At 44.4% G+C, this 26239-nt stretch overlaps 2 protein-coding genes across 6 annotated transcripts in view; one reads left to right on the top strand and one right to left on the bottom strand.

Moving 5' to 3' along the window:
* Positions 1–26239, top strand: part of SERGEF (secretion regulating guanine nucleotide exchange factor) — a 150317-nt gene that overhangs the window by 118224 nt on the left and 5854 nt on the right.
* Positions 20958–26239, bottom strand: part of KCNC1 (potassium voltage-gated channel subfamily C member 1) — a 126365-nt gene continuing 121083 nt past the window's right edge. For 2 of the 5 annotated variants that reach the window (XM_080593522.1, XM_080593526.1), the window contains one exon: positions 20958–23109. In XM_080593522.1, the coding sequence (XP_080449648.1) occupies positions 22943–23109 (167 nt within the window). In that variant the 3' untranslated portion in view covers positions 20958–22942. Of the gene's footprint in view, positions 23203–26239 lie in introns of all 5 variants that reach the window. The other 3 variants (XM_080593523.1, XM_080593527.1, XM_080593529.1) reach the window with 2 other exon arrangements.

Here is a 26239-nt window from a genome sequence, read left to right as displayed (position 1 = left end):
ATTAGGCATTTATTTGTGTTCTGTACTTTCATGTACATGTGGATTAACACAAGTCATACCTGTGCATACACGTAGACCACTGAGCCATCACGTTTCCTCATGGAGATGAAAGTTTCTATTAAGTATTTCTAGCTTACTGTATTCTAGTTTGCTTTCCGATGCTAGGTACTGCATTTCCGTTTTCAAAGGCTCTCATGAATGTAGGCTTGTTCTTGTGCTTCGCAAACTGAATGGTTTCCAGTTGCAATGTGGCTTTGCTTTCTAATCTGAAAAACTTGCAGGACAATAGGACTTCTTCCTTTCAGTTTCAGTTAGCTGCAGGAACTAATTTCATTGGCGTGTTTATAGGCAGCCAGTCTTTTAAGTGGCCCATGAACAGATAACATGGTTGATTTTCCAGCATACAAATCCCCCCCCATTCCTGGCTTTCATTTCAGTATTTGTTTGCAAACACTTAGCTGCCCACTTTGTTGCAGGACTTGTAAAAATGTTAAGTGCACTTATTTGGGTACTCACTTCTGTGTGAAGTCTTAAATTGCTTTGAATTTAAGGTAGAAAGGTTATCTGAGGGAAAATATCGTGACTCTTGTTACCTTGCCCACTATGGGGCTAATCGCTGTTCTGTGCGCACAAAGCAGCGGTGAGGTGAGGAGATGCTATGGAGCGACTGGTTTGCTGACAACTGTAGAATTATTTTTTCTCTAGGTTCAAATCAATCTAGATAGAATTAATTTTCCACTTGAAAACAATCTGTGTTTATAAAGAATTATTTTCCTTAAAACCCAAAGGCAAACTGAGACTGGTCTAAAATGAAAAAAGGCTAGCAGACAAGGCTGACAAAAGGCTTGGAGAGAGCGTGGAGGTCAGAAGCCAGATATTAGTATTGCAGTGTAAAGCGTTTTCTGTGCTGCTAAAAGGAAGAGGGCAGGAGCATGATTGTTTTCACTGAATTTCTTTTTAAGAGATTTCTTTTTTGGTTCTGACACAAACTGGAAGTACAACTTGCTATCTCGAGCTCATCAGAGAACAAAGGCCAACAGAAGTAATTACTAAGTTCTTGAGGCTCAAGTCTTGGAGAAGTTGCCCAAGTTAGCAAGAGCAGTGGATTTAATTGCTTGCAAAGGTTATAAGTGCATCTGCTTCCCTAATTGGAAGGCTGCGGTTCGCTTTGGAGCGGCACAGGCTGGTGCCTCGCAGCACTCTGCGGGACAGATAGGCGTGTGAGAATGGGGGGGCTCCGATGGAAAGAGCCCTGGGCGAGGGGAGGCAGAGCTCAGCCTGCTTGGTGCCACCCACCAGGATGAGGGCGGTATGGGTATATTCTGGTGCGTTTTGTGGTGATATCTGGGAGCTATTGATCCCGCTAAACCTTCGGATACAAAGGACAAAAGGTCTCTTGGCTGTAAGGGACTCGAGCAGAAAACGTGTGGGAATGGTGATGGAGGAGTGTGCCTCACAGCCCCGGGCTGTGCCGGGTGGCTCTGGAATGGCTGTGCAGCCTCCAGCCCTTCGCACCCCTGCCGTCGGCTGCTGGCAGGGCAGCGTGTGGCCTGGGGCACGAGTCCTGCGTGGTGCCGGGGGTGAGCAGTACTGGTGTGCTCCGCACCCTCGTCAGAATTCAGGATGAAATAAGGAAAGAGAGATGTTTAGCAACACCTAACGTTGTCAGTGCCATTTCTTCCGTTGTGTGGTTTCATTTTATTTTACTGTTTTTATTATTTAAGTTCTTTACTGGAGTTCTGGTTTGTACCCCAGAATCCCAGAGGATCCAGGCTGCTGTTGGGATCGGATGAAGTGAAGGACTGGGGTTGTTGTGTCTGTCGCTGCTCAGATACTGAGGCAATGATGGCTCCGTTTAGTAGAGTCCTCTTTATTTAGCTATGGCTGGAGCTGAAATTCCTGGTTTCCATTTTTTTCTCTCTGCTGTCCATGTTAAATTTCCCTCATACATGAAGAAACAAGAAGCAATTTTCTAAATATCTAGCCAGTTTTTTCTTCTTTCTTTGAGAAGGTTACCGTTCCCCATTAACTCTCTCCAACTGGCTTCTGGCTTGCATGTGTGGACCTCGATAGATCACTCTTTTACAAGACCAGCACTGTTTTTCTGTGAGCCTGGAAAGTGTAAACAGTTATGCATGCGGCAGAATTCTTCAAGGATTCTCTGCTAACCACTGACTTAACAGGTTACTTTTTTCCTCTTACTGTCAGTTTTACCTCTTACTCTTTGCTTATCTGCTTTCAGGGGAAGAGATTGTTTTAGACTCTCCCTCCAGTTTCCCCTTAGAAATCCGGTCGACCTAGAGGAGCCTGAACAGGGAGCCGCTGGAGCTGTAATTGCCTGAATTTAGAAATACGGTTGCATTCATCAAATTCAAGCAGCCCTACTTTCTCTGGTAGTTTTTCTTTCCTTCCTGTCTCTTCAGATTTGCTATCATCAAGAGTTTTGAAAATACATTCATATTTCAGACTTAAATATAAACTTTGATTAACTACCATTTTAATTAAGATAACATCATCAGGATAATTAAACTTCCTAAGACGGAACAGCGAAGCCCTTGTGACTTCCAGCCTGTGCCTCGTGATTTTCCGTGCTGTGCTGGATACCTGCGCACAAGTGAGGGGGCGTGCTGCGAAACGCTACATCTGACCTCGGCAGGACTGCTGCCTGCACTTGAGGCTGGGGCGGGCTGAGGCCGGAGCCTCCCAAGGCAGAGGCAAGCGTCCCATGAGTCCTGGGGACTCCTCTTAGCAAGAATGTGCTCCGAGACCCACCCAGGACTTGGGCGTGTACAGAGCTGCAGTCTGGGGTTGCCTGTGGTTGCGGTGTTTTTGCCTAGGAGCACCCAGGGACAATGTCCTCTCGCCACCCCAGCAGTCTAGGAGGCTGCCCCTCTACTGATGTCCTTGTCACCTTTCAGCTCTACCGCCAGAGGTGGGATGTAGCAGGTGAGGGTATGGCCACGTGCAGGAACTGCCTGCAGCTCTCTGCGTGGCAGTCCTGTAATATTTTGAGGTGGATTCAAGCAGTTAAATTGAATGTTTAAGCCTGTTGGGCTTTAAAACATAGGGAATGGAGGTTGGGATGAGCATCTCTGTCTCTCTGACCTAGGAGATTTTTCCATAGCTGGGGTAAAACTTGGCTGGATGGGAGACAGTGCTTTCCTGGGGCTGCCGTCAGCTCTGAGCCAAAGACTCATACATGTCATTATTTTACAAGCTGTTGTCAAAAAAAGTGCTGTGTGTATTAGCTGTGCTGCTTCTTAACCCCTTAAAAAGCTCTTTGGATACCTCCATTTGGAGTTCAGTAAGATATCTTACATGAAAGAAAACAAATAGAGCAACTTGTTATGTGTTCCACAGAGAGGTTTGCTCCTGGCAACCTTTGAAACCGCTTATTAAAAGAAATATTTCCTCATTTGTAACTAATTGTATAGGAAACAGAGTTCAATTAGCAAACCAGTTTTTATGAGGACAAGCTGATTCATACTTTTCTTTCTACTTCATAATCTATGCAGATGAAAATTACTCTTATTCTTTCTATGAAGCACTTTTAGAAATCTTTTCCTGTTGGATGAAGTTGTCATTTTCTCCAAATATAAGGGTAAATTCAGTCGGTGGCTTAAAAATTAATATTTTATACTTGAATAAAGTATTGCGTAAGGAAATGAAAAACCAAGATCTGTGAAGATATTTTTTTTTGCTGATAAATAGAGTGGCTAAGGATTGGCTGATTAAAAAATTCTGTAATTTAAATCCAAAGTGCTCATTCAGAAACGTTAGCCACAGAAGAAATGGTTAGACAGATGGGTAGTGTATGTGGATCAAATTTTTCGGGAGTTCTTGATTTAGCAGATATACAGATGAAGTCTGTAAGATAATAGTGCTGAGCCAAGGCAAAGTTGCTGAGTGCAGTGGGTTTTTTTTGATCTTATGACTCATTAAGATGAGGGCGAATCTAAGCTACAACTATGTTTAATATTAATATGAAAGTTTCAAAAGATGACTTTCATGGCAGACACTGGAAATATCTTCGGCTAATCTTAAGAGACAGGCTTTTCTTTCTTCCTTGTGGTTCTCCTAATGTTCAAATAAAATAATAAAACAAATTTTCAGTGGCAGGAAAGCCTTACACCAAACAAAATGGGCACAGCGTGCATTATTTCTGGCATATTTGCATGTGCTCAACTACTTTGCTTGCCCCATCACAAGTCCCAGCAGTTCTTCAGTACTCAGCACCAGTGCAGACTTGCAGCTGGTGTTCGGAAGCCCGCAGCGTGGGTTTGTTGTTTTGTTTGTTTGTTTTTTACTGCTCAAGAGTCTCCCTGTGTAGGTGCTGCTGAAATGCTTTGCCTCTGCCTGCAGGGCCGTGCCCTGAGAGATGCTGCACACAAGAGAGTTGCCTTGTTTGCTCTACCCCTATCGTGTTGTTATTTGTAAAGCTCTCCAGGATGAGTGCAGGAAGTGCTACATCATGTTGTGCTCAACTGCGTTTGTTCTGGACAGCTCTAACTGCTGCATGCTTGCTCCTTGCAGGAAAAAAGGAGAAATTCCCAGCAGCAGATCTTCCAGTTAGCTGCGTGGTGCCTGGGCTGGGCAGGAAGCACCGAGCAAGTTCAGCTGCTCTGGCTCTTTTCATTACTGTAGGACTGACATAGAGGAGGGTTTGTTGGTTTGTTAAGATTCTCGTCTGGAGCTGGCATGGGGAGAAGCAGTTTTAGTTGACTGGGATAATTAACAGCCAAGACGTAGCTGTGATACTTGTGCTTCAGGAGCTAGGATTTGATAGCATTTCTTTTTTTGCCCCTTTCCACAAGGAAGCTAATCTCAGCAGCTAAGCTAAGACGAGACCAGGACTGACACCCTGACTGTTCTGCAGCCTTTTCAGCACGATCCGTTCACCCCAAACTTGATGAGCTTCTGAATAATCCGGGGGTATTCTGGAATTTGCTGTGCAGGCTCCATTGGTGCCTTTGAGGAGGAGACGAGCTCGGTAATGTTTCCAAAGCTCTGCCAATGCAGTCGGCATAATGGCTTTATTGGAGTCATTCGGGCACCTGAGCAGAGCTCTTTCCAAGCCGGTGTAAGTAGACTTCAAGGTCAGGATCCAAGCATGTCCTCAGCCTTCATAAGCAGCAACTTGAGCTGGTAGCTCCTGAACAGCAAGTTTTTATGGGATTTCTACTTTGTGCAGCAAAAGGCTCTGACTGCCTCCCTCCCCACGTCCTCTGTGAGGATCCGGCAGGCCCTGGCACCTTCCTGCAGTCCCTGGGGAAGGCAGCAGCCGGTCGGCTGCAGCTGCGGGCCCCTCAGCCTGCCCCGGGCGTGTGGCATTAGGTTTGGGTGCGGGCAGGGAGCGGGCGAGCCTCGTGGTTCGCTTGGCACCAAGCGGCCAATTTGAGTTGGGCAGGTGCGCTGGGAGAAGGTGCTTCCTCCAGCGAAACAACGGCCGTCCTGCATACCTCACACACAGCCAGGGCTTAAAATAGCGATAACAAAGCGGTACGTGTTGTGTTTTGGTTTTAAGCTGCCTGTCGGTCTCCAGCTTGGCTTCTAAGTATCCTGTTGCTATGGAGAAGACCAGCTCTGCTCTGCGGTGGGTGCAGAGAGCAGCACTCCTCCCTGCGCGGTGCAGCACTGCATCTCCAGCCGGCAGCTTTCCTTTCCCGAGGAAGTACGGCTGCCGCTGGCGTGCTGTTGCTTGATCTTGTCTGTATTTCTGATTGATTTCTAGCCACCTTTTCCTTCTTGCCCTTTATGAATACCTTTTCACCATCTCTGATCTTACCTTTTTCTTCCCTGCCTTTGTTCTCAGCGAGGGCTCCCTTCACTTCCAAATGCAGAAGAGGCTTAGCAAAGCCTTATCTGCTCTCTCCCAGATATTTTCTGTAACTGTGGTCAGTGAAAGATGCCTGATTTGCAGTAGGTGCAGGAAAATATTTTGCTACCACTATATCCTTTTCTTTCTCTTTGTGATTTTTTTTAAAGTACAGGAGCCCATGACTCTGATACTACACACAGAGCAAAGACGAAGGGTATTTCTGGAGACTGCAGCAACATTATGCAGCTGCTGGTGAGTTCTCACTGCAGCAGTGCAGGTACAGCTGGAGGCACGGCAAGAGCTGTGCGTGTCTGTGACTCCTGGAGCTCAGCCCCGTGTCGCTTCTCTCACTCAGGCTCAGCCCGTGCCCAGGCAGCCTGCGGCACGGTTTGCTCACTGGCCCTCTCTCCAGCAGGATTATGGCTGTGTTGGGGCATCCTTGAACGTCAAGGGAAGCAGCACGCTCGTCCAGTGCTAGCGTCAGAGCCCTGGAGCTGCAGCTTCAGATGCGTTTCTGGGGCTGAACTACCCAGGGCTTTTGTTGGCGCACCCCTGCTGCTGCTAACGGCAAGACCGCTTTGGGGGAGCGGGGAGGTGGGGAAGAGAATGACATTTTAATTGAAGATGCACAAAAGAGCAGGGAAAACTTGGAACTAACCAGGGGAAATGGTGTGAAAGCAAATTCACCTTGTTTGCGGGTGGTTGCTTGATAGCTAGAGACTGTTCCAGTTATTCTGAAAGGGCTCAGCTCCCACTGGGGCTCTGAAGTGAACAGGCCGTTTTGTCAAGGCCATCTGCTGAGCTTCTGGGTGCTGCTCTTTTCTGGAGACCTCTGAAATGTAAAAATTTTGTCATCTACTTGTTCATCAGTGAGAATGCCACGTGCGTGCTGGATTGACCCCAATTTTTCTCTTGGTTTCCCTTTAATTTACTGTATTAAATTGAATCTGTCTCTGTTTTCTGAATTCTCTGGTCCCCTGCAGCGTGAAGAAAGCCTGCTGATCTCCTGCTGCTGCTCTTAGCTGCTGCTGCGTTGTGCTGTTTGCTCATTGTCGGTCCTGTGCCTGCCTGCCTCCAGCCAGGGAGCTCTAGTTGTGGAGCTGCTCCAGCTGTCCCCAGCCCCTCAGTGCCTGTATTTGTCTGCGTACCTTCGGGTTGTTTCACCTGCTTTGGGTTTGACCATCTCAAGTTACATTTCTTTGTGCCCTCTGTGGAGCTGTGAAAGCAGTTCCTGGATCAAGGCTTGGATTTACCTTGGAAAGGAAAGTCAGCGAGGAGGACAGCAGCAGTGCCCGGAGGGTCAGCCAGCGCACACGGTGGGGGAAGATGTTGCGGCCCGCAGCAGCTCTCTGGAGAAACCCAACGCGCTGCTCCTCAGTGGCCTCTGCCTGCTCTGAGCCCCCTAGCAGCCTGGCTGCTGTGCCAGTCTGAAGTGCAGAGGCTTTCTTGCTGTATCACCATGAAAGTGGGTTCAGAATTTCTGATAAGCAGCTTTCTCCATTGCTATTCAGTTAGGTTCTGCTGATGGGCAGGACTATGTCCTGGCAGGGGTCCTTCTGGCACTGCCAAGAGAGAAACAATCAGTGCTGCTCGGGTGTGACCTCTAGGTCACAGTAAATCCGGCAGGAGAGGCCAGGAGAGCCAGGACTCTTCACCAAGAGAAGAGAAGGCTTGGTGGGATCTTATCAGCCTGAGTAAACACCTGCAGGGAGGGTACAAGGAAGACGGAGCCAGGCTCTTGTCAGTGATGCCCTGTGGCAGGACAAGAGGCAGTGGGTGCAAACTGGAACACGTCTGGTTCCCTCTGGTCCTCAGGAAGCACTTGGGTGCTGTGCGGGTGATGGGGTACCGGCACAGGCTGCCCAGGGAGGCTGTGGGATCTCCTCCTCAGAGATCTTCAGAAGCCTCCTGGACGTGGCCCTGGTGGAGCAGGCGGACCCAGGGGTCCCTTCCCACCATTCTGTGACTCCCCGTTCAGACTGGGAGAGCAGTCTGCTAGCAGGGGATGCTTAGGAGCTGAGAGTTCAGCAATCAGAACTGAAAACTTGGCGGAACAATCCAGTAGGCTTTTCTAGGATTATCTGCTTGCGTCTCCATGCCAACACTTCTACAAGTTGCTGAGTTACTTTTTTTTTGGGGGGGGAACAAGGTTCTCATTACTGAAACAGTGATGTTGAGTGATGCCTCCCATGAGCAGAGTCAGCTACTCTGGTCTTTTTGCAAGGCTGGAAAGGGAGGAGGGGAAGAGGGAGGCTGCTTAGTTCAGCTGGCAAATAGTTGCTAGGAAAGGAATTGCATGCCTAGGAAAATTTCCATTCTGCATTTATGAGCAGACTTAGGTGCTCCAGAACTGGCATTGGAGGGGAAAAAAAAAAGGTGTGTGTATAAGTAGCATAAAAACGTTATATTTCTGCAAAAAACAGAAATGTGCTTATCTGCTGAGGGAAATTATGAAATGCAAATGCCGCATCATCATCTCTGCTGGCAAGGTGAGCCCAAGTGTGAGGCAGAGCGTCGTCAGGCCCTCGTGTTCCTGGGGAGCCAACTGACAGGATAAGATTTCCAAGCAGAAGCCAGACGTCAGAAATACACAGATGTGGAGAATTTGTAGTGTCTTTTAAGGTAAATATGATGCTGTACTGAGCAGTAACTGTTTGATATATCCATATTTTGATTTAAAGCTGTATGTTTATTGCAGATAGGTATGTACGTATGGAGAAGTGAGCAGGCTATCCCTGTTGAGCTTGTTCCTTTTCCCATGTAAAGTGATGGAAATTTTTATTGCTGTGTATAGCAGGCATCATTCCCAAGTCCTTCACTGTGACCACATCAGTTGTGATCATAAGCTGGCAGGTTAGTCATGACGGATTTGTTTTCTCTCAGGATCCAAGCTTGAGCAGCACGGTCATGAAGGGACACTGTGTTGCTTGGACCCTTGGGGATGGACAGGGGAAAAAAATGGAAGGAAAAGTCCTAAAGGGTGATCTTTTCATGGTGCTTCACTGGTACATCCTGAGGCCTTAACCTGATGGCTCAGCAGCTAGTGGGCTGGCTCCTCACGCCGTGGTCTCTGTGTCAGCAGGATATTTAATATGACAGTGCTTTTCGTGATCCGAGCTGCTGACTTGTGGGACTACCAAACAGATGGTGACTACGTGAGAACACATGTAAGTGGCTGACACTGTAGGTCTTGTTTTCCCCAGTTGTCATGCTGTTCGGGACGTGTTTTTTAAGATCAGGGTCAGCATGAAGGTTTCTTAGGACAGAAAAGAGGGGAAAACACCACCCTGAAACCAAACTCAAACACCTTGAGTTCCGATGCCCTGAGCTATAGGCGGCTTGTCAAATCTCCCTGTTCCTGAGGCCTGCCAAATTTTAGAGAAGGCAAAAATAACGCTGCAGAATAAATTTCCTGCGTAGAGTTGAGCATTATGACAGTGTTGCAAAACTCAAGCCTTTAAATAATAGCGATTCTGTATAAAAACAACACTTTGAGGAGAAAAAAGAGGACAGAGATCCCTGAGATATCTATAAATAAAAGAATTTGCTATTTTTGACGTTTTTCCACCAAGGACAAAGGAAATGACAGTGTAGTGTCTCCTCATGATCATTGGAAAGTGCATTGTACTGTTGGACTCCTCTTTGGCAATCTTGTCTTACTCAAGTGACTGAAACGTGTCAGATCCCAGTAGACAGGAACAGAACCTGATTTCAGATAGCCTTGTCTAACTTGTGAGATGGATCTCAGAATAGATTGGCCTTCTGATGTTTGTTCTTATATTGGTACCTCTCTAGCGTGTGGAAACTTAAATATTAAAGCATCCTGTCTGAATCATAGCAACCCTTCAGTGTCCAATGAGAAAGCCAGTCTGCCTTGTTCACGTGGTACATTTTACTCCATCTGCAGAAATACTGCTTCATATGTGCTTTAAAAAAAATGAAAACCCAACCCTCTTTGGAAATGACACCATTTGGGAACTGGCTAAGTGCATAGGGGTGTTTTTTTTGCAGAGTCACATTAGGTTTCTCAGCAAAGAAAGATCGCTGTTTGCAGGGAAGTGCTTCAAGGAGGAAAAGCAAGATCCTACAAGTTTGGAACAACGGGAAACTTGGTTGAGACCAGCAAACATGAAGCTGTTTCAAATAACCAGGTTGCCCCCGGGAAGTTTTTCTGCATACGGTGCCTGGTATAATATCCATCACGGTGGACAGCAACACAGTATTTTAAAGTGCAAGGATAGTGGTAAGCCTTGAGACAAGGGCTGGACCAGGCGATCTCCAGACGTCCAGCCTAGAAACTGTATGTACCCAGACTGTTTCTGCCTGGGATCCATGGAAGTTCTGAACGAAAGGTTGGGTTTAAAATACAGACACTGCGAAAAGGAGAACGTTGAAGCCACAGGCTGGCTTGTAGGCAGTAAAAACTATATGAAGTAGCTAAAATATGCCCAGAAGGAAGTCGTTCTGAGCAAGGGAGGCTACAGCACTGTGCTCCAAATGTCGCAGTGTCATTCTTTGTATTCCATAAACCTTTTGTCTCCAAAAATTTCTGTTGGAAGCCAGAGCTAGCGCTGTCACGTCTGAAGCATTTATTTTGTGATTCATAACTGTGACTGTGATGCTCAGGAGAGAGCTGCTGCCTGGACGGAAGGACATGTGAATGCAGTTTGAGTAACGAGTGCAGATGCCCAGGGAGCAGCCAAGCCCTTAAAAGCCATGGGGAATGAAACACTGTCCTTGAGCCCAGGGGAACTGTATTTGAGGTCCTGTTTTTTATTGCAAAAGGGGTAGATTAGTAGAGTTATTCAGCAAAATGCAGAGATATGGTCATATTTTGTCCTGATAAAACTGTAATTGAATAATGTCTTCTCAGGCTTTTTTTTTTTGTGTGTGTGTGTTGTTAGAGAAGGGGCAATATACACATGCTGGGCATGAGCCTCTCCAGACAACTTGTGACTATGTCCCAACATGTCCCCAGTACAGGAGGTCTCCTAAGAGAAGGTGGTTAAATAATACCAGTACTGTAGGACATGTAGGACAGGACTCTTGTAATGTCAGTATCGTCAGCTGAGCAGTGAGCAAATAAATCCTTTTAAATATCACAGTGGTAGATACCTCAGGGAAGAAACAAATGGATTGAAATTGAAAGCAACTGGAAAGTACTGTAACCTTCAAAAAATAAATCAGAAATCTTAACTTTTTGTCATTTTCTTCTTGTCTTGAAAAATGCTGACTTTTTAGTGATATATCAAATTTATCTATATTCAAAAATAGAACTCTTAGGATGAAAAATCAAAACAACTTTAGTTTAAGTTTATAGATAAATATATTCTACCAAGATCTGAAAGTATATTCTGAAGCATTTTGATGGAATACATTTGTCCTAACTCAGCGTTCATCTGGTATTGTATGTCCTAAACCAAAATTGAATTGCAAAGTAGATTTCTAAATGTGCTACGCATTCCCAAGGTGGGCAAAGTACAGTTACTTATCGTCTTGGAAATGCTGGCCCTGAAAGGTGTGGGATTTTTCAGATACTTTAATGTTCTCGTGAAAAATGTAAGCATCTCCAGCTCCTTTGCCATCTCTGTGTTCTACTGCAAGTGTCTGTTCCTACATATGTAGCTGCTGTGTAATGCCTGCACAGTGGGATCCGGGGCTTGAGGAGGGCTGCACCTGCAATTAGTATGTCTTTATGTTAATCAGAAAGCCAGGAAGAGGAAATTGCAACGTTGCTCCTCTTCCTGGAGGAAATTAGTGTATTTGAAGTTTAATTTAAAAATAACAAGCACCTTAAACATCTTGTGCTGTTGAACAGAAAGTTAGCGTTGGGGTTTTCCTAGAAAACTTGAAGGGCAGATACACCAGCAGGTAGACTGCTGTGTTCTTGAGAGCACTAGCCTGTGCTGGGGGACGTGTGGAAAATCGTCCTCCTCGCAAGTCTCTGAAGCAGAAATAGTGAATTGTGTCCTCTTGTAAAGGCTGTATTGCTCCTGCCGTCACTGGGATCTCCTATGGCGTTGGCATGGCTGATGTTGTGGAGCAGGAAGGATTTGTGGTTGGGTGCCGAAGGAGTTGCTTTTCTTTGTGCCAGAATGCACCACTGCAGTCCTTCTGCCAAGAATAGTGAAGCAGAGAGAAATTTTGTATACATTAATGGAAATTAATTGAAATTTTCAAAAGAATCATTCATGATGTGACTGCGTTAAAAAAAAAATAAATCTTACGTGCCTCTTGTTCACATTATGGGATTTTTCTCTTTTCAGCTTTACTCCACAGTTCAGTGATCACAATACAAACCTCATTAACTGTTTATTAGTATACTCTGATATTCTTAATATTGTGGTTTTTTTATTTATCAAGGATGAATTAACAGATCAGTTAAGAGGGTTAACAAAGTCTGGCTTATTGATTTCCCAGTGTAATAACAAATAGGTTTACTGACATAGTTAACTGTACCGTTAATTAATGGCTACATGCTTGGAGCCAAATTCTCTGCTATGATAATGGTGAAACAAGTGGAGATTTGCCAGCACATAACTTGGCCTGTTCTCTGTTTGGCTGTCTGGAAACGCACTTGTACTTCCTGAGCCCTGGTGTTTTGGAATATCTGTCTGCAGGTAAATCACGTTAAGGTGGAAGCTCTCATTTCTAGGAAACAGCAGGTGTCTGGGGGAGCTGGTGAGTGATAACTCTGGTGCTGGGATAGTTGTCACATTCTCAGCAGGCATATCCGCAGTCAATATCCCCTCCTTAATAAGGGGAAATGTGCTTGGTTTCGTTGTTGGTTGTATTTTGTTTTGTTTTTTAAGGTGGCGGTCTAGTGCATCAATTAGTAAATCAAGAAGCAGATTCCTGGAAGCATAAAACTTTAAATGGGGAAGCTGGTGTCTGTTGCTGGGTGGAACAGTCACTTTAAGCAGCTGAGCACTTGTGGATGCTTCTGTTTGTGTGTAAGTTCATTCTTAATGTTGCTGGGCGTAGCTGGACACAGGGAACACTAAAAGACCCAAGATGCTGGTGTCAAGCAGGAGGTGAGCCTCAGTTCAGCCTGATCCCTGCTTAACACGTTAGGAGTGGGCTTTCAAGATGATGGTGGGGCGGCACTTGAGGGATGAGCAACCACAGGGCTCGCCTGCTGTGGGTGCAGGAGGGCCACGGTGGCATCCCCTGAACCTGGCCATCAAGTGCCTCTGTGTCGGGCAGTCGTTAGAACGAGGGAGCGGCTGGGATTGTTGTGCTTTTTTAGAGACATAAATCATAACCGGCAACCGGGCCGAACTGTTTTGGGCTGGTTCACCAACTGCAAAACCTTCTGTTCCTGTGAGCGTGTTAATGCTCTTCGTCAGTTAGGGCAAGGCTCTAGCAGGAGTAGTTGTCGCTCTGGGGGTTGCAAAAAGCTTTGGAAGGGGGGTTTGGTTTATATTGTGTGAGCTGATGGAGAGAACTGAAGTCACGCAGAAACAGTGAAGGTTGTAAGTGGTGACCACCAGGAAGGACCAGTTTTCTAGCCCTGTGGATCTTGGCCTTGGAAAAGCATGGTTAGGGGTGACATTTTGCAGCTCAACAGCAGTGATTTGGTAGCTTTCCAGGATGCTTGAAGCCATCTCAGACTGCGGCATATTCATATTTTGCTGCGAGCTCAACCTTGCTTTATTGGCTTTGGAGTGTCAAGCCTGTCTATCAAGTCATAGATTTCTAAGACTTCAACAGAGCATCTCGGTGCTATTTTTCACCTAGGTCTCAGTTGCTGCGAGCACAGGAAATTCCTTTTAAAAGCGCATCATTTGGATAACGAGAAATCTCTCTTAGAAAGATGCCTCTTTTGCCTCGTCTGGGAGACATGAATAATTCAGCACGTCCATATGCAAATGTGTATTACTCTATGAAAAAATATGCATGCACCTTATTTCTTCTCTCCATTTGTGTAGTGTCAGTTTCCCAGTGCTGAATCTTTGTCAAATACAGCAGCGTGCTAAAGTGTCTTCTGAGCCGATCGCATGCACGTCTTCTCTTCTGGCATTGTGGGGGCTTAAATTACTGTTTCAACTGTGAATTTTAAAATGCTATTTTAATGTTACCACTGTACGGTAAAAGCAGCAAATTGTCACGGGGGAAGTATTTTAAGCGATGCATGAAGATGCAGATCTCCACAATATTTTTCCTTTTGGCCTTCGAGGTGTTTTATTTTGCGTTTCTCCATTTGTATCATTTTTTTCCGTGGGGTTATGTGAGGCTTGTCGAGGACTGTCAGTAAAAACGGGGAGTGTTCACAGCAGCTGTTGCTATAGTGATGCGGTGCAGCTCTCAGCCTGCTGCACGGAGAGTGAGCCACCCGCAGCTCCTCACATCCCGTATTGGCCGAGCGAGGCGGAAAGCGGCAGCCCTGGTGTGCAGGTGCAGAGCACATTCTAGCTTGCTCTGATACCCTCACGGCTAATGCAGTGTTCTCACAGAGGTCTGCGGAAATGCTTTCTGGATGAGGAGAGGATGGAAGGGGGACAGAGGACATATGGGGGGGAAGATGGTGCTGGTTGCAGAACACAGAAGACAAGAAATAAGCACCAAAATGAAGTAAAAGCAGGAAAAGAGGAACTAAGTAGCCTTTCAAAGCCCGCTAAGTCAAAACCCTCCATGCCGATAGAATGGCACGGCCACAGAATGCTGCTTTTCTCTTGACTCTGGAATTCAGTGCTTAAGTTAATCCTTGGAGTCTGGGCAGTGCAAAGGTGGAATTGAACACTGACTCTTAGGAATAGATTTTTGTCTCAACAGATCTCGTATACGTTCAGGAATCCTAAAGTATCTTCTAAGATGGCTTGTCTGTACCGAACTTACCTAACTGAATTCTGCTTTTATCATGCGCTATTTTCTCTTCTCTTTCCTCTGTGGCTGTTAAATTAAGGGTTGAGTATACGTTACTGGGATAAACCATAGGCTTTTAAAATCTTCTTTGGGACAGACAAACATCCGTGCTCTGTAGATGGAGAAACAAAAGCACTGAGAGGCATTTTCCTGTGGAATCGCTCCATAAAGCAGGCCTATAAAAAGGTATCTTTACCTTCACGATCCCCTTCCTTGAGTTTATGACTGAATAAAGTAGGACGGGTTTATTTCATATCAGTCGCTATGTGAGAAAGGACAGTTAAGTAAGTGTATGATGTCTCATGTTATATTTGAATGTTCATTTCTTGTATGTGCTAAATATACAGATGAGCCAAGATTCCATGACCCAATAATGCCTTCACTGCAGGGTTTTCATTCACTTTTTTCTTAAGTTTCCGACTTGAAGAGCAATGTGAGTCTAGTTCCATGGATGATGAAAGAAAACAGACATTTTTCGAGGTGCTTCATTATTTATTTTCACTATGTTAATGTCCATGAGCTGAAGGTGAGATCACACCGTGTTGTAGAGGAGGTGGTGAAAGATGCTCCCTGGACTGAAAAGGTACCAAGATAAACAGCTAGAACAGTCAAGACCAGGCAGAAAAATGTAGAAACTGCAGAGTCAGTGAGTTGCCCGGGATCTGAACGGCTTTGCTGTGGCTGGCAGTACAGGCAGCACTCAGAGGTTCAGCCTCCTGGTGTCTGCTTTGTCCTCTGATGGTGTCTGCCGTTTGCTGGGAGGGAAAGTCTCCCTGCGATCCCTTCGGAGCTCAGGAAAGGAGGATTATGCTTTGGCTTTCTGAGGGGTAGTTCTCCATCTGTTATAAAAAGGTTTAGAGTCACGGGGCTAAGAGGAGTGAAACTTTAGAAATGGAAACCGATAGCTGAAAATGAAGGAATTAGTTATGAGTCAGGTTTTTGCTCTGCGAAGTACAGGCAACCCTTTTCTCATGGCTTTTCTCGTTTCAAGGAGAAGCTATCGGTCCCCTTGCCGTTCCCATCAAGGCTTGCCTTCACTGCTTAAGTCCTGTTAGGACCCTTGCAGATTTCTGACTGGAGAAGCAGCTTTGAACCCCTCCCTGTAGTCAGGCGGAGGCAGAGCTGGTTGCACGAAGACGACATGGTCGGTCAAGTCATTTCCACAGCCCTGGGGCCTGGATCTTGCCACTGCACATTGCCGTGGGCCTGGACTTAGGCATGTTACTTTGTGGCTGAAGGGCTGTGGTCAGGAATCTGTTTAGTCAACTGAAATCCTCAAAAGTAGAAGTTTGCTTGCAAATGAATACCAAGTCGTCATCCTTTAGTTGTTCTCTAGAGAGCCAAAGAATTTCTCGGTAGCAAAAGCATCCAAAAAAGATCTCTTGCAGAGAGCAAGAAATATTTTCGCTTGCAAAAGCATCAGGAGCTTTCTAAACATCACTCCCATCCCCCAAAAAGCCAACAATGAAATCAAGTGGTGTGGGAACTATGGACTACTTAATTAGAAGGATCTCCTATGTAATTTGTGAAAAGCTTAGTCTTTCATGTTGGAAAGGTAATCAGCAGCCTTTCAGCAAGACACGTTGGCTACCTTAGAAGGCGTTGAAAATCAGAGCTGCTGAAATTAATGGCACCATATTTCAACACAGTGATGTTAAGGCAGTTCTAAATAATCAAGTGCTACTACTTAGATGTAAAAGTCATTCCTTTTTCCTAAGAAGTTACTGAAGCGTAATGCTTTACCTCCATATTTATAGGCATGCTTATGCAGAAATCAGGAACAAACTCAATCTGTCAGGCAGCTGAATCAACTTTTGAAGTCCACTTTAAATTTAATCATACACAAATTAACTGCCTTTGAATCAAGCCTTTGCTGCTTTCTTTTTCCTTTAGTGTTTTATTTGAACAAGCTAGATACCAGAGATGCAGTAAAACTATAAAGATAGAGCCTGGTGTTCACTGAAGTGGCACTTAATGCAGTACTGGTCGTCATACTAGAAGGTTTTAATGGACAACAGCATTCTGAGTTGTCTATGTAGTGTACGTGACATTTTGGAAGAGTAGGATACATCTGAATTCTCAAAATTGCATAAACATTTTGGGCGTCCTTGAAATGTCAGTGGGTTCTTTTCTTTTTTTTTTTTTTGCATTAAAAGTATCTGATTTTCAGAAAGCTCAGTAGGGTAAGCTTTGTCTGTTTTAACTTAAACTTAGTCTGACCTAGTCCAACACATAGGCAATGAAGAGGTAGAGATGGGGAACGAGGCTTTTTTTGACTTGAAATTTGCCTTGGATGAGGTGACCCCCACTATAGAAGTGCCTCTTGAGCATGAGATGAGATAGGTGCCTAGGTAAAGGGTTGGGTACGTGCATACATATGTACATGTCTAAGCGGATGCGCCACTAGGTCTTCTGGAGTTAGGCGAGCTGAATCCCACTCCCAGAAACTGAGGCGCTCCAAATCAACCGTGAGCATCTACAGAGAGAGGTGTGCAGCAAAAAAATTGTTGCACTGTGCATTGCTACCAAGGCGAGGTCCAAAAGCATGAACCCTGCTGGGCAGAGCTCCGCAGAAGAGAGCCAGGCCTGAGGCGGGCAGTGTTGGCTGCGAGGAGGGCATGTGCACAACCTCCTTCGGTCTTCATTTCAGAGTTCTGTCACTTCTCTGTTGAAAATGTGGTTTTGCAGTTTGGATTTAACTCTCTGTGGCAGCAAGTGAGGTGCTGGCTGCTACCTGCGTGTACCTTTGTAGATATTAGATATGTGTATCCTCTGTTTGCCTATGCAAAGTATTTATATATATATATGCATCCTGTAGGATACATGTCTGCAAGTGTATATATGGACTCGCTGGTTGTGCTGTAATTCTTCCTACTTGCTTTTTTTTGGGTGGTAAATTGTTAGATTCAGTGGTTGGCTAAAATAAAAATACCTTGGCCTGGTTGGTTATCCTTTTTAATAAAGATCATGGTTCTTTGTTTTAAATAAATTTCAGAAGTTATTTGGAGAACTGTAAAATGCTTATACAAAAAAAAAAAAAAAGAGGTGGGTTCTTATTTGGGGTTTAGGGTAGCATTTTTAAGTGTTTAAATGATTTGGGAATGAGTCACTTCTGTTAAAGACTTCTGCAAAGTTGATCTGACACATGAAAATGTAAGCTCTTGCTTCTCCTATCCCTGAGTAGATTTCGGCAGCCTGTGGAGTTAAGAGAAATGGCATCTTGGTTTATCCATGAATAGACAGGTCTGTTAATAAGTGACCTTGAAGGTTAAAGGTATCTTGGCTGTACTGTATGAGAAATGCTTTCATTATTGGAATGCAGCAGGTTTGAAGTTATCACAAGACACTTGAAGCAGAGTCAGAAAAAAATAGTTATTTCATGAGACAGATCAACATTGGCTGACCTCGTTGTTTTCCTATTTGGTTGTTCTGTTTTCCAGTGTTTTAAAGAATAAAATCAGCTTCCCACATAGTCACATTGAAGGCTAGGGAGAACTACTTTATGCAGTGTTCATTTGTTTGTGTGTTTTATACCTATCTATATATAGTGCATGCTTATCCTTCCTAACTTTTATTACTGCAAACTGAAGCTTGCTATTTCACCAAAAGTTTGGTCTGATTTGGTTTTAGTCTTTTAGACTATTTTCTCAGTAATATTCATCATGACTTAAAAGGTTTTCATGCTATTACTGTTTCTTTGGGAATAACGATAAATATTTGTTGTGGTGCCAAATACGGCCTTAAATTTTAACTATTTTTTCAGTGTCGTTTTTGGTTTAATTTACTGCCCATATAGCTGATCCTGCTCTGTGATTAGCCTAGTGCCAACCACAGGGGAAGATGGAAGAAGCTGGTTTTCTGCATGGCCTCAGGAAAGAAGAGTGAGGCCAGTGCATGAAGGAGATGCTGTATTTCCAGTGTTTCCACTTCCTCCAAAGGGAGAACAAAGCTCTTGGATTGTTTATTTGGTCAAATGTTGTAGAGTTTACTTTTTTGTTGTTCTGAAGAATATTTTGTTGTCCCAGATTTCTGGTGGGGATAGTTCTTCCAAAATGGTGCCAGCTAGTCCTGACTCCAGCTAGTTTCCTCTTCACCCTGAGGTTATGCAGAGGCTCAGATGGGATAGCGCCAAACAGTGTCTGAGGGACGCAGCTTGCGCTCTCTGTTCTGGTCCTCTGACCTTCTGGAGCTGGCATGGAGCCTCTGAATCCCTCTGCCCATCAGCTGTCCTTCCTGTCACCTTGCCAAAGCCATTTTATTTTCTAACCTCAGATCCCTGCACCTGATGAATGAATGTTGTTTTGACTATGGCTCTTTTGCCAGGGTCCAGAAAAATGTGATGAAACTTTCAGAAAGCATCTCTCCAGTGTTAACGGCAGGAGGTTTTCATCTCAGGACACTCTTTTCTGCACTTGCTGTCTTCTAAAGACTGACTCGATATGTTCCCTCTGCTTAAGGAGCAGCTCCCAGTTCAGAATCTGTGTGTCTCTTACAGCGATGGAGGCAAAGTAAGGAGGTGTCCCCAAAACATACCTTGAACCATCTGCAGGAGAGAGATGTTGTTTGCCTTTCTGAACCATGACAACCCAAGTGGTGCTACTTGTATGCGGCATCCCAAATTGTGCTGGTGTTTCTTTCCTGTCTTGCTCAGTTCTAGGGAAAGCTAGGCAGGAGTGGTGTGAAGAGGAGGCGTACGGACTTCGGAGTCGCAGTGAAGGCCGAAGGCAGTGCTGCAAGGAGAAGTGGAGAAGCCCTGCTGCAGCAAGTTTGCTCCCCATTTAGGTGGCCCCAGTTCACAAGAGGTGTGTTTATACACCCTGTGTGTTCTGGTCTAGCTCAGGGCTAGACTCTCTTTAGCCCTGTGTGTTGCTTTGAAATGTTTTTTTGCCAACTCAGAATTGAAGCTCAACTTTTGAATAAAAAAATTTTTTTACAATAGGAATAATTAGTTTGAAGTTATATAATGCAGTGGATAAAAGTAAAGGGAATTGCAATGAGATTTATCCATGCAGAATATAAAAAGGTGAAAGTTGGTAAGCTGCGCTTTACATCTTGCCGAAAATCTCTGTTCTGCATCAGAAAAACAAGTATGTCAAAATCGGTGTTTATGTAATCAAACCAGTCTTTGCTTTTAAACAGGTGTTGATGGTAGAACTCTTCCTTGGCTTCATATCAGCAAGTGATTCCTCTAGACTTCACTCAGCAGTTGTATATGGTTTTGAACTGATGTTTGGAGAAACAGATCCAATCCTGCCCTCTGGGCACTTCTGTTTTCGAAGCTGTCTGCTTTGATTCTCCTCCTGAATGTTTAATTCTTGGGTTTGGTACAGCGCTTATTTTTTTCTACCATACCTGACATAGCCTATTCTCCCGCTATTTTTACATCCAGTATTGTCCATTTGCTTAGTTTTTACAGAATGTTTACTTAAATATCAGGTACTGCTTTAAAAGTACGGCTTAAAAAAATTGAGGTTATATTCCTAGAGTTCTGGTCTTCCTGGCTATTGGTTACCTGGGAAAGGAAAGAGAATTTGTCTCCTCTGATAAACATCATCTGTCTCATTAGTCTGCATCATTTGCTTGACTGAATGTTGTGGCTGAAGTCTCCAGTCTTATGATAATTTATAAGAAATGGGAAGAGCTAGAATGCTTGGGTTCTGCTTTACAGTAGACCCCCAAAACCCTTTCTGAAATCAGAGAAATGGCTAAACCATGTAGATGGGATTGAGGCTGTAGTTTGTGGTAGTGTTGCTTTGCATTTTTTTCAAAAAAAAAAAAAATTTTTCTTCAGTATTCAGCTACTGTTTTACTTGCAATTGAAAGTTAACACAAGCTCAGCTCTGCAGAGCCAATTTCAGGTAAAAACCTTGCGTTTCATCTGCCACTTCGAACAAACATGACTTGCTTCTGGTACACACACTTGAAGTAAATCTCTTTAAGGTCAGTGAAGTCTGAATTATGGGATTTTTTTTTTTACTCGCTTTCATCTTCTTTCATAGCTCAGTCAAGTCACTCTTTTTCCTTCTTTGAAAGGGATGCTATTAGTTCACAGAACTATGCTGCGTGAGGGGAATGATGGTTTTGAGCTCCAGCCCTGTTAACATGGGGATGTTACTAAGTCATTTACTTTTTGCTCCCTCTGTAGGTGCTCAAATGACCCAGCCATTGTGGTGTCTGAGTAGATCCTGAGTTACCCTGTTTAGGCCCCCAACACAGTGACTAGTTTAAGAATCCCTATAAGAGTAGGTGCAAAAACCGAGACAGACAGGGCACATGGTCCGTAGGGGTTTTATTAGATGTGCACTTGCACTACAGTACAGTGTGGTATAGGCACATTTGAACCAGATACAAGTAGGCTAAATCAAGAACAACAGTTGCAGCATGGAGGAAATGTAATCTGAAAATCCTGCCCAGAAAGGGGGGTAAATCAGTTCATCCTGAATTCCCTTTTTCTCCAGCTATGTTATAGCTTGCATCGAGCTCTGTATTTTAAAGCTCTTTTGTACACACATACTTCAGTGGTGTCACTGTTAAAACTGCAAAGTGACTCTTGCAGGGGAACCGGGATCTGAGACGCTGTGCTATGCTAACATTGCAGCTTGAAACTTCATCCAAGTAAGGCATACTAATAACTTCACTGCTGAGTTGCAACTACTGTCTGTTAGGAGACAGGATTTGTGGAGCTCTGAGAAAATCTGCTGGTTCAGTCAATAAGAAGGGGGAACTGAGCAACTCAGTGAACACTTGTTTCCTTGTCTTTTCTCTTTGCATTTCTAATGCTTTAGCTAATGACCTGGGCTTCACCTCAGATTACTTGTTAAGCATGGAAAAAAAGCCCTCACTTGTTCAATATCAACAAGCAGATTTTTAAAATTTCACTCAACAGCAGCGTGCGTTCATACCACACATCTTGAAACTTGACCAAAATGCAGCCTTGCAACTGATGAAGAAAAGTGAAAGGGGAAACATTCAAACTAAAGCCCATTTAAGCATAAAGCTATTTTACAGAAGATATCCATATGGAAGGAGCAAGCATTTCACTTCTTGGTTCTGAGTTACAGATAATTGTGTTCTGCAGGAAAGAACATCTTCAGAAACAAATCCCAGAACAAAACACTCGCTTTTGCTCAGTGGAAACAGCCCTTCAGGGGAAGAGAATAGCAGTCAGACAAGAAGAAATTGTAGGTAAACGTGACCATATCGAATATCTGTTTTCCTTTTATTGTATCATAAGTATTTTTTTACAAGCTGCCAAGGACTGACAGCCATATATAGCCTGGTATACCTTATCACCTTAAAACTATATACTTGTAAATAGACCAGTGTATGGTATAAAGAGTTGCTTTATAAAACCCATTAAGTGCCAAAGCATTTCCAAAATATTCTTTTCCTACTTAGCTATTCTTTCTTGAGGAGAGGATTCCTGAGAGATCCCAGTGTGATCTCGTTTCTGATTTCAACCAACAAAGTAGAAGGAAGCACCATTTTACTTGCATGCTGCTGCCCATCTTGCCGTCTGTAACTTCTGCTCTGCGACTTCCTTAGCGTGCGCGGTAAGCAACGTGTAGCTGTAATGCAGTCGGAGGAGTTGCCCATTCTCGCATCTGCGTCCATCTCTGCACTCATCTGTTGCTTTTCCTAGTGGTGTGTTGAAGATTGCCTTTAATTCTGGGTCTTGTATGTGATGTTCTAGGTCAGAATGAATTGCAGCTGTCCCCTCCTTTTCTTTGTATAATCATTTATTTCAGCTGAAAGTGTGTATAAGTTTGACACAGTAATGCTTTATACCCAGAATACATGGGTGCAAATGGCCGTGGCTCCAAATGGTCTCAAGGGACATCTAAATGACTCTCACCCCCTCCTAGGTGTACTTTGGAATATTGCTTTGGCCATTTTACTTGCCATGGACAACCTCTTACTAAGCACTTAGTAAAAGGTATTTTCCATATATTCTCCTTCATGTCATGCAGAAATGGCCACAGGACTTCTGTCCCTGTCTCTGCAACGAGACCATGACTGTCTAGTTGTGGTCACACAGAGAGCACTGACACGTTTTGTGCCTGTCATTTTGAGAGGCAGGGGTGTAAGCTGTGCGAATGAGTGTTGCTTTCTGCCATGCCTGATACTCTGTTGAAGCAGGTTAACATTCAGAGCCTTAAGACCCATTCAGAGCCTTAAGACAAATTTCTCCACTGACAAATTTGTCAGGTGTTCTTGTCCTGTATTTCAGAAAGCAAAATTTCAAGATTTTCTCATCTTCTACAGGTGTAAAAAGCAAGCATCTTTAATGCTTATTCCTCTCTGCACTGCAGCTGCTTCATGTATGATATAATCCTCACGTATCGTCAGTGGTCCGGCTACGTTCAGTCTTGCACAAAGTCGTGAGCCCATGTTTTGTTCAGTGCTGAGCTGAAGGTGCTTTCCTGCTGGGAGGAATTGAAACGTTTGAGTAACACCAAAAGGAAAACCCTGTGCAGCACCCATGAGCCTTAGTCATAAGAAGTACCATTGGTGTTTGCCTGTGAAAGCAGAAATGTGAACAGTTAATACTTGCAACAGACTTCTCTCCTTGCTACCTACATGCAGCCAAGCAAACCTCTCCCTCTTACAGAACTTAAGTTTTGCCACAAAATCTGTGAGGGTGTGGCAGCCCAAGGAACCTGTAGTTATAAGGATGTTGCTTTTAAATCCTAGAGTATGGTTTTGTGTATTTCTGCAGGTTTTTCTCTTCAAAATGGCAATGTGTAACTGAGAAAGAAAAAATAAAATCTATCATGAACTAGCACTGAGTAACCTGAACTGTGGCTTGCCTGAAAGAATGTGGAATGATTCTTTTAAATCGCTGCGCGTTAATTTGTGGGGTGAGCCATTCAGCTCCTGCTTTGACTTGCCCTGTGAGAGCAGAATGAAATCTCCACTCATATTTGATATTAGATGACAAGATGGCACTACCTCTAGTGAATGGGCTGAAATATTTGTCTGGTGCTTAAAACACTGCGTAGGAAAATGTACCACGTTCCTGTGAGAATACGAATGTTTTTCTTGGTAAGTGTTGTTCTTACCATACCTTTCCCTATTTCTCTGCAGGGCTAGTTTCTTTCTCTTTCCTTCCGTTACTGTACATTGTGGTCCTTCCCCACATACCGTTTTCAGGCTATGTCAGATGTGCTACGCTGCCCTTCAATGGCATGCTCAGAAACATGATAAAACATTATAAACATGATTCCCACTTTGTAACTCTCAGCTATTTCTGTGCTCTGAAAATGAGGATGGAAAAGGCAAGTTATGCTCTGTACTGCTCTTGCTTGTTTGCTGTTCATGGGATAGAGACTGATATTCAAGGAGAAACAAGAAATTGGGCTTTCCCAAGTGAAATTAATTTCCAAGTAGATGTGTGGCCTTATTGCTCTGTTTTATGGTACTCCACGTCGCAGTGTGGCTCCCTAAGCTGCACTGAGGCATCTTACATGCTCAAGCTGATTTTCTGATTCTTCCCAGTAGTCGGCTGTATATTGTAGTGAGAGATTTTGTCGGCTGGCCAGGAGGCCCCGGCCCAGTGTGAAGGCCCTGCTCTATTACACATGTACAAGTACAGGCAGAGGGAAGGTCCTAGTAACACGGCAGTGCTTCTGCTGTAAAAAACAATTAATGCAAGGTGTTAGTTTAGGGCACCAAGCCAGAGCAGTCCCTGTCGTGCTGGCTTCATACAGTTGTTGTGAGGAGCTGTTGGAAGGCCACAGGCAGTCATCCTCCTTTAGGTACCAGGAGGAAAACCAGACGCGGGGCCAGAAGGCAGCTGATACTCACCGGGCTAAAAGCCCTGCTAGCGTGGGGAGGGGAGGGGAGGGAAAGGGAAGGAGTGAGTGGTGCTGTGGGGCCAGCGTCTGGGGAGAGCTGGTCGTGCTGCCCAGCTGGGGTGAGGACCAGGTGGTGGCCGGAGGCTGGCTTTGAGCTCAGTGAGGCTGTAGCACCGTGACTTCGTACTTGCTGTCACAAAACGTATGTTCCTTATCTGCACATTGAGCTAGCACTGCAGTGCCTGGGGATTTTTTCTAAGGCATTGTGAGATCAGATGTGTGGCTCTGAAGGCTGTGGGCCTGGGCAGCTTCAGCAGCAGCTGGATGGGCTGCCTGAGTGCAAGGCGACTTGCTCCATGGAAACGTGGCCATCAGTGTGGCTCCATGATAAAGCTGGCACTGCACAAGTCTCTTCGTTGTTTTCTACTTCTGCCGCTCAGTAGCGTATACTGTCTTGGGATCGTATCTTGTATTCCGCTTACCAAAGGTAGCTTTTAGACTAAGCAGAATGTTTTGACTGTCCTTTCGGTTACTAACATGTTTCCATGCTTTTGTGTGGAAAGAATTGGTATTAGCTCCGTCTCTTACATTGTAAAATTGCAAGTTGTTTGCACTGATGACAGAATTGTTGTTAACAAAAATGCTAAAGTAATATATATGTCTTTTATTTTATACGATACCATCACTTGCCAGGTGTTCTGAAAACATAGGAAGACTTTACTTGTGTTTTACAACCTTTGTGGGCAGATATAGTCTAAACCTTTTGCATATTGTTATGTTATGCCTTGTAAGGCTTGAAGTGTTTTCAAATAGCCAAAAGGCGGTGGCTGAGACACCTGAATTTTGTTCCAGGTTCTGCCCTGATTCTGTTTCAAGTTGACTTGCTCTGAGCAAATTGCCAGTCTCTTGTTGACTGTAACTTTATCTATAACCATCTGAAGAGTAGCATTAATTTAAAATTAAAAGAATAATAATATTGAGGTATTGGAGTATTACTAAGAGCACAAAGCCTATGCAATAGAGCTGGACTAAAATGCTTTAATGAATCCTTAATATGCAAAGCTGTCTGCTGAATAGCTTGTCTTCAAGATACTTGGGTTGCCTTCAAAGCCAGCTTCTGTCTGTATGTGTGTGGTTGGGAGAACAGGATTAGAAGGAAGAGATGAGCTTTTAAAGATTTCAGTGATCAGTCTCCAGGGCACAATGGTTTAGAAGAAGACTGCAGCCCGAAACTAGGCTGCAGCAATGTTTGGAGCTTCCTTGTTTCCACGATGTTTTCCTTGCTGTACTTTCAGACCGATCGCAAGGATATGACGTCTCATAACCTATCTTCAGCTGTTTAATAACGATATACCTGGGCTAAGACAGTCACTTGGTCTCCCTTTATAGTCAACATCGTGAGATAAATTTGATGTTGACGCCAGTGTTTAGATGAGATGAATTGCCTCTTGGAGAGAAGTAGATGCCGCCATTGACTGTTGAAGTCCTGAGGGTAACTGTACCTAAGTTGCTTGCCTGTTAGGTGGCTGAAGTTGTGCAGTGAATCTCACCCAAAGCATCTCATTCGCCAACATTAGTTCATTCTTATCTGAAGAACAGGGTACGCAGCAGTGAGGAGCAACTGCAAGACCCCTGCTTCCCCAGAACCCCCTCCTCTCTCCAATATGCAGCAGCTTTACTTTACCAGAAGTACTTTCCTCCAGTTTGATCAAGTTATGGATTGCGGCTGTCACTGTAGTTACCCTGAGAAAAGTCTAGG

The sequence above is a fragment of the Anser brachyrhynchus genome, assembly GCF_964034855.1.
Source record: "Anser brachyrhynchus genome assembly, chromosome: 5".
Lineage (NCBI taxonomy): Eukaryota > Metazoa > Chordata > Aves > Anseriformes > Anatidae > Anser > Anser brachyrhynchus.
Note: the sequence above shows the minus strand (reverse complement) of the source record. Positions and strands in the feature narration are given on the sequence as shown.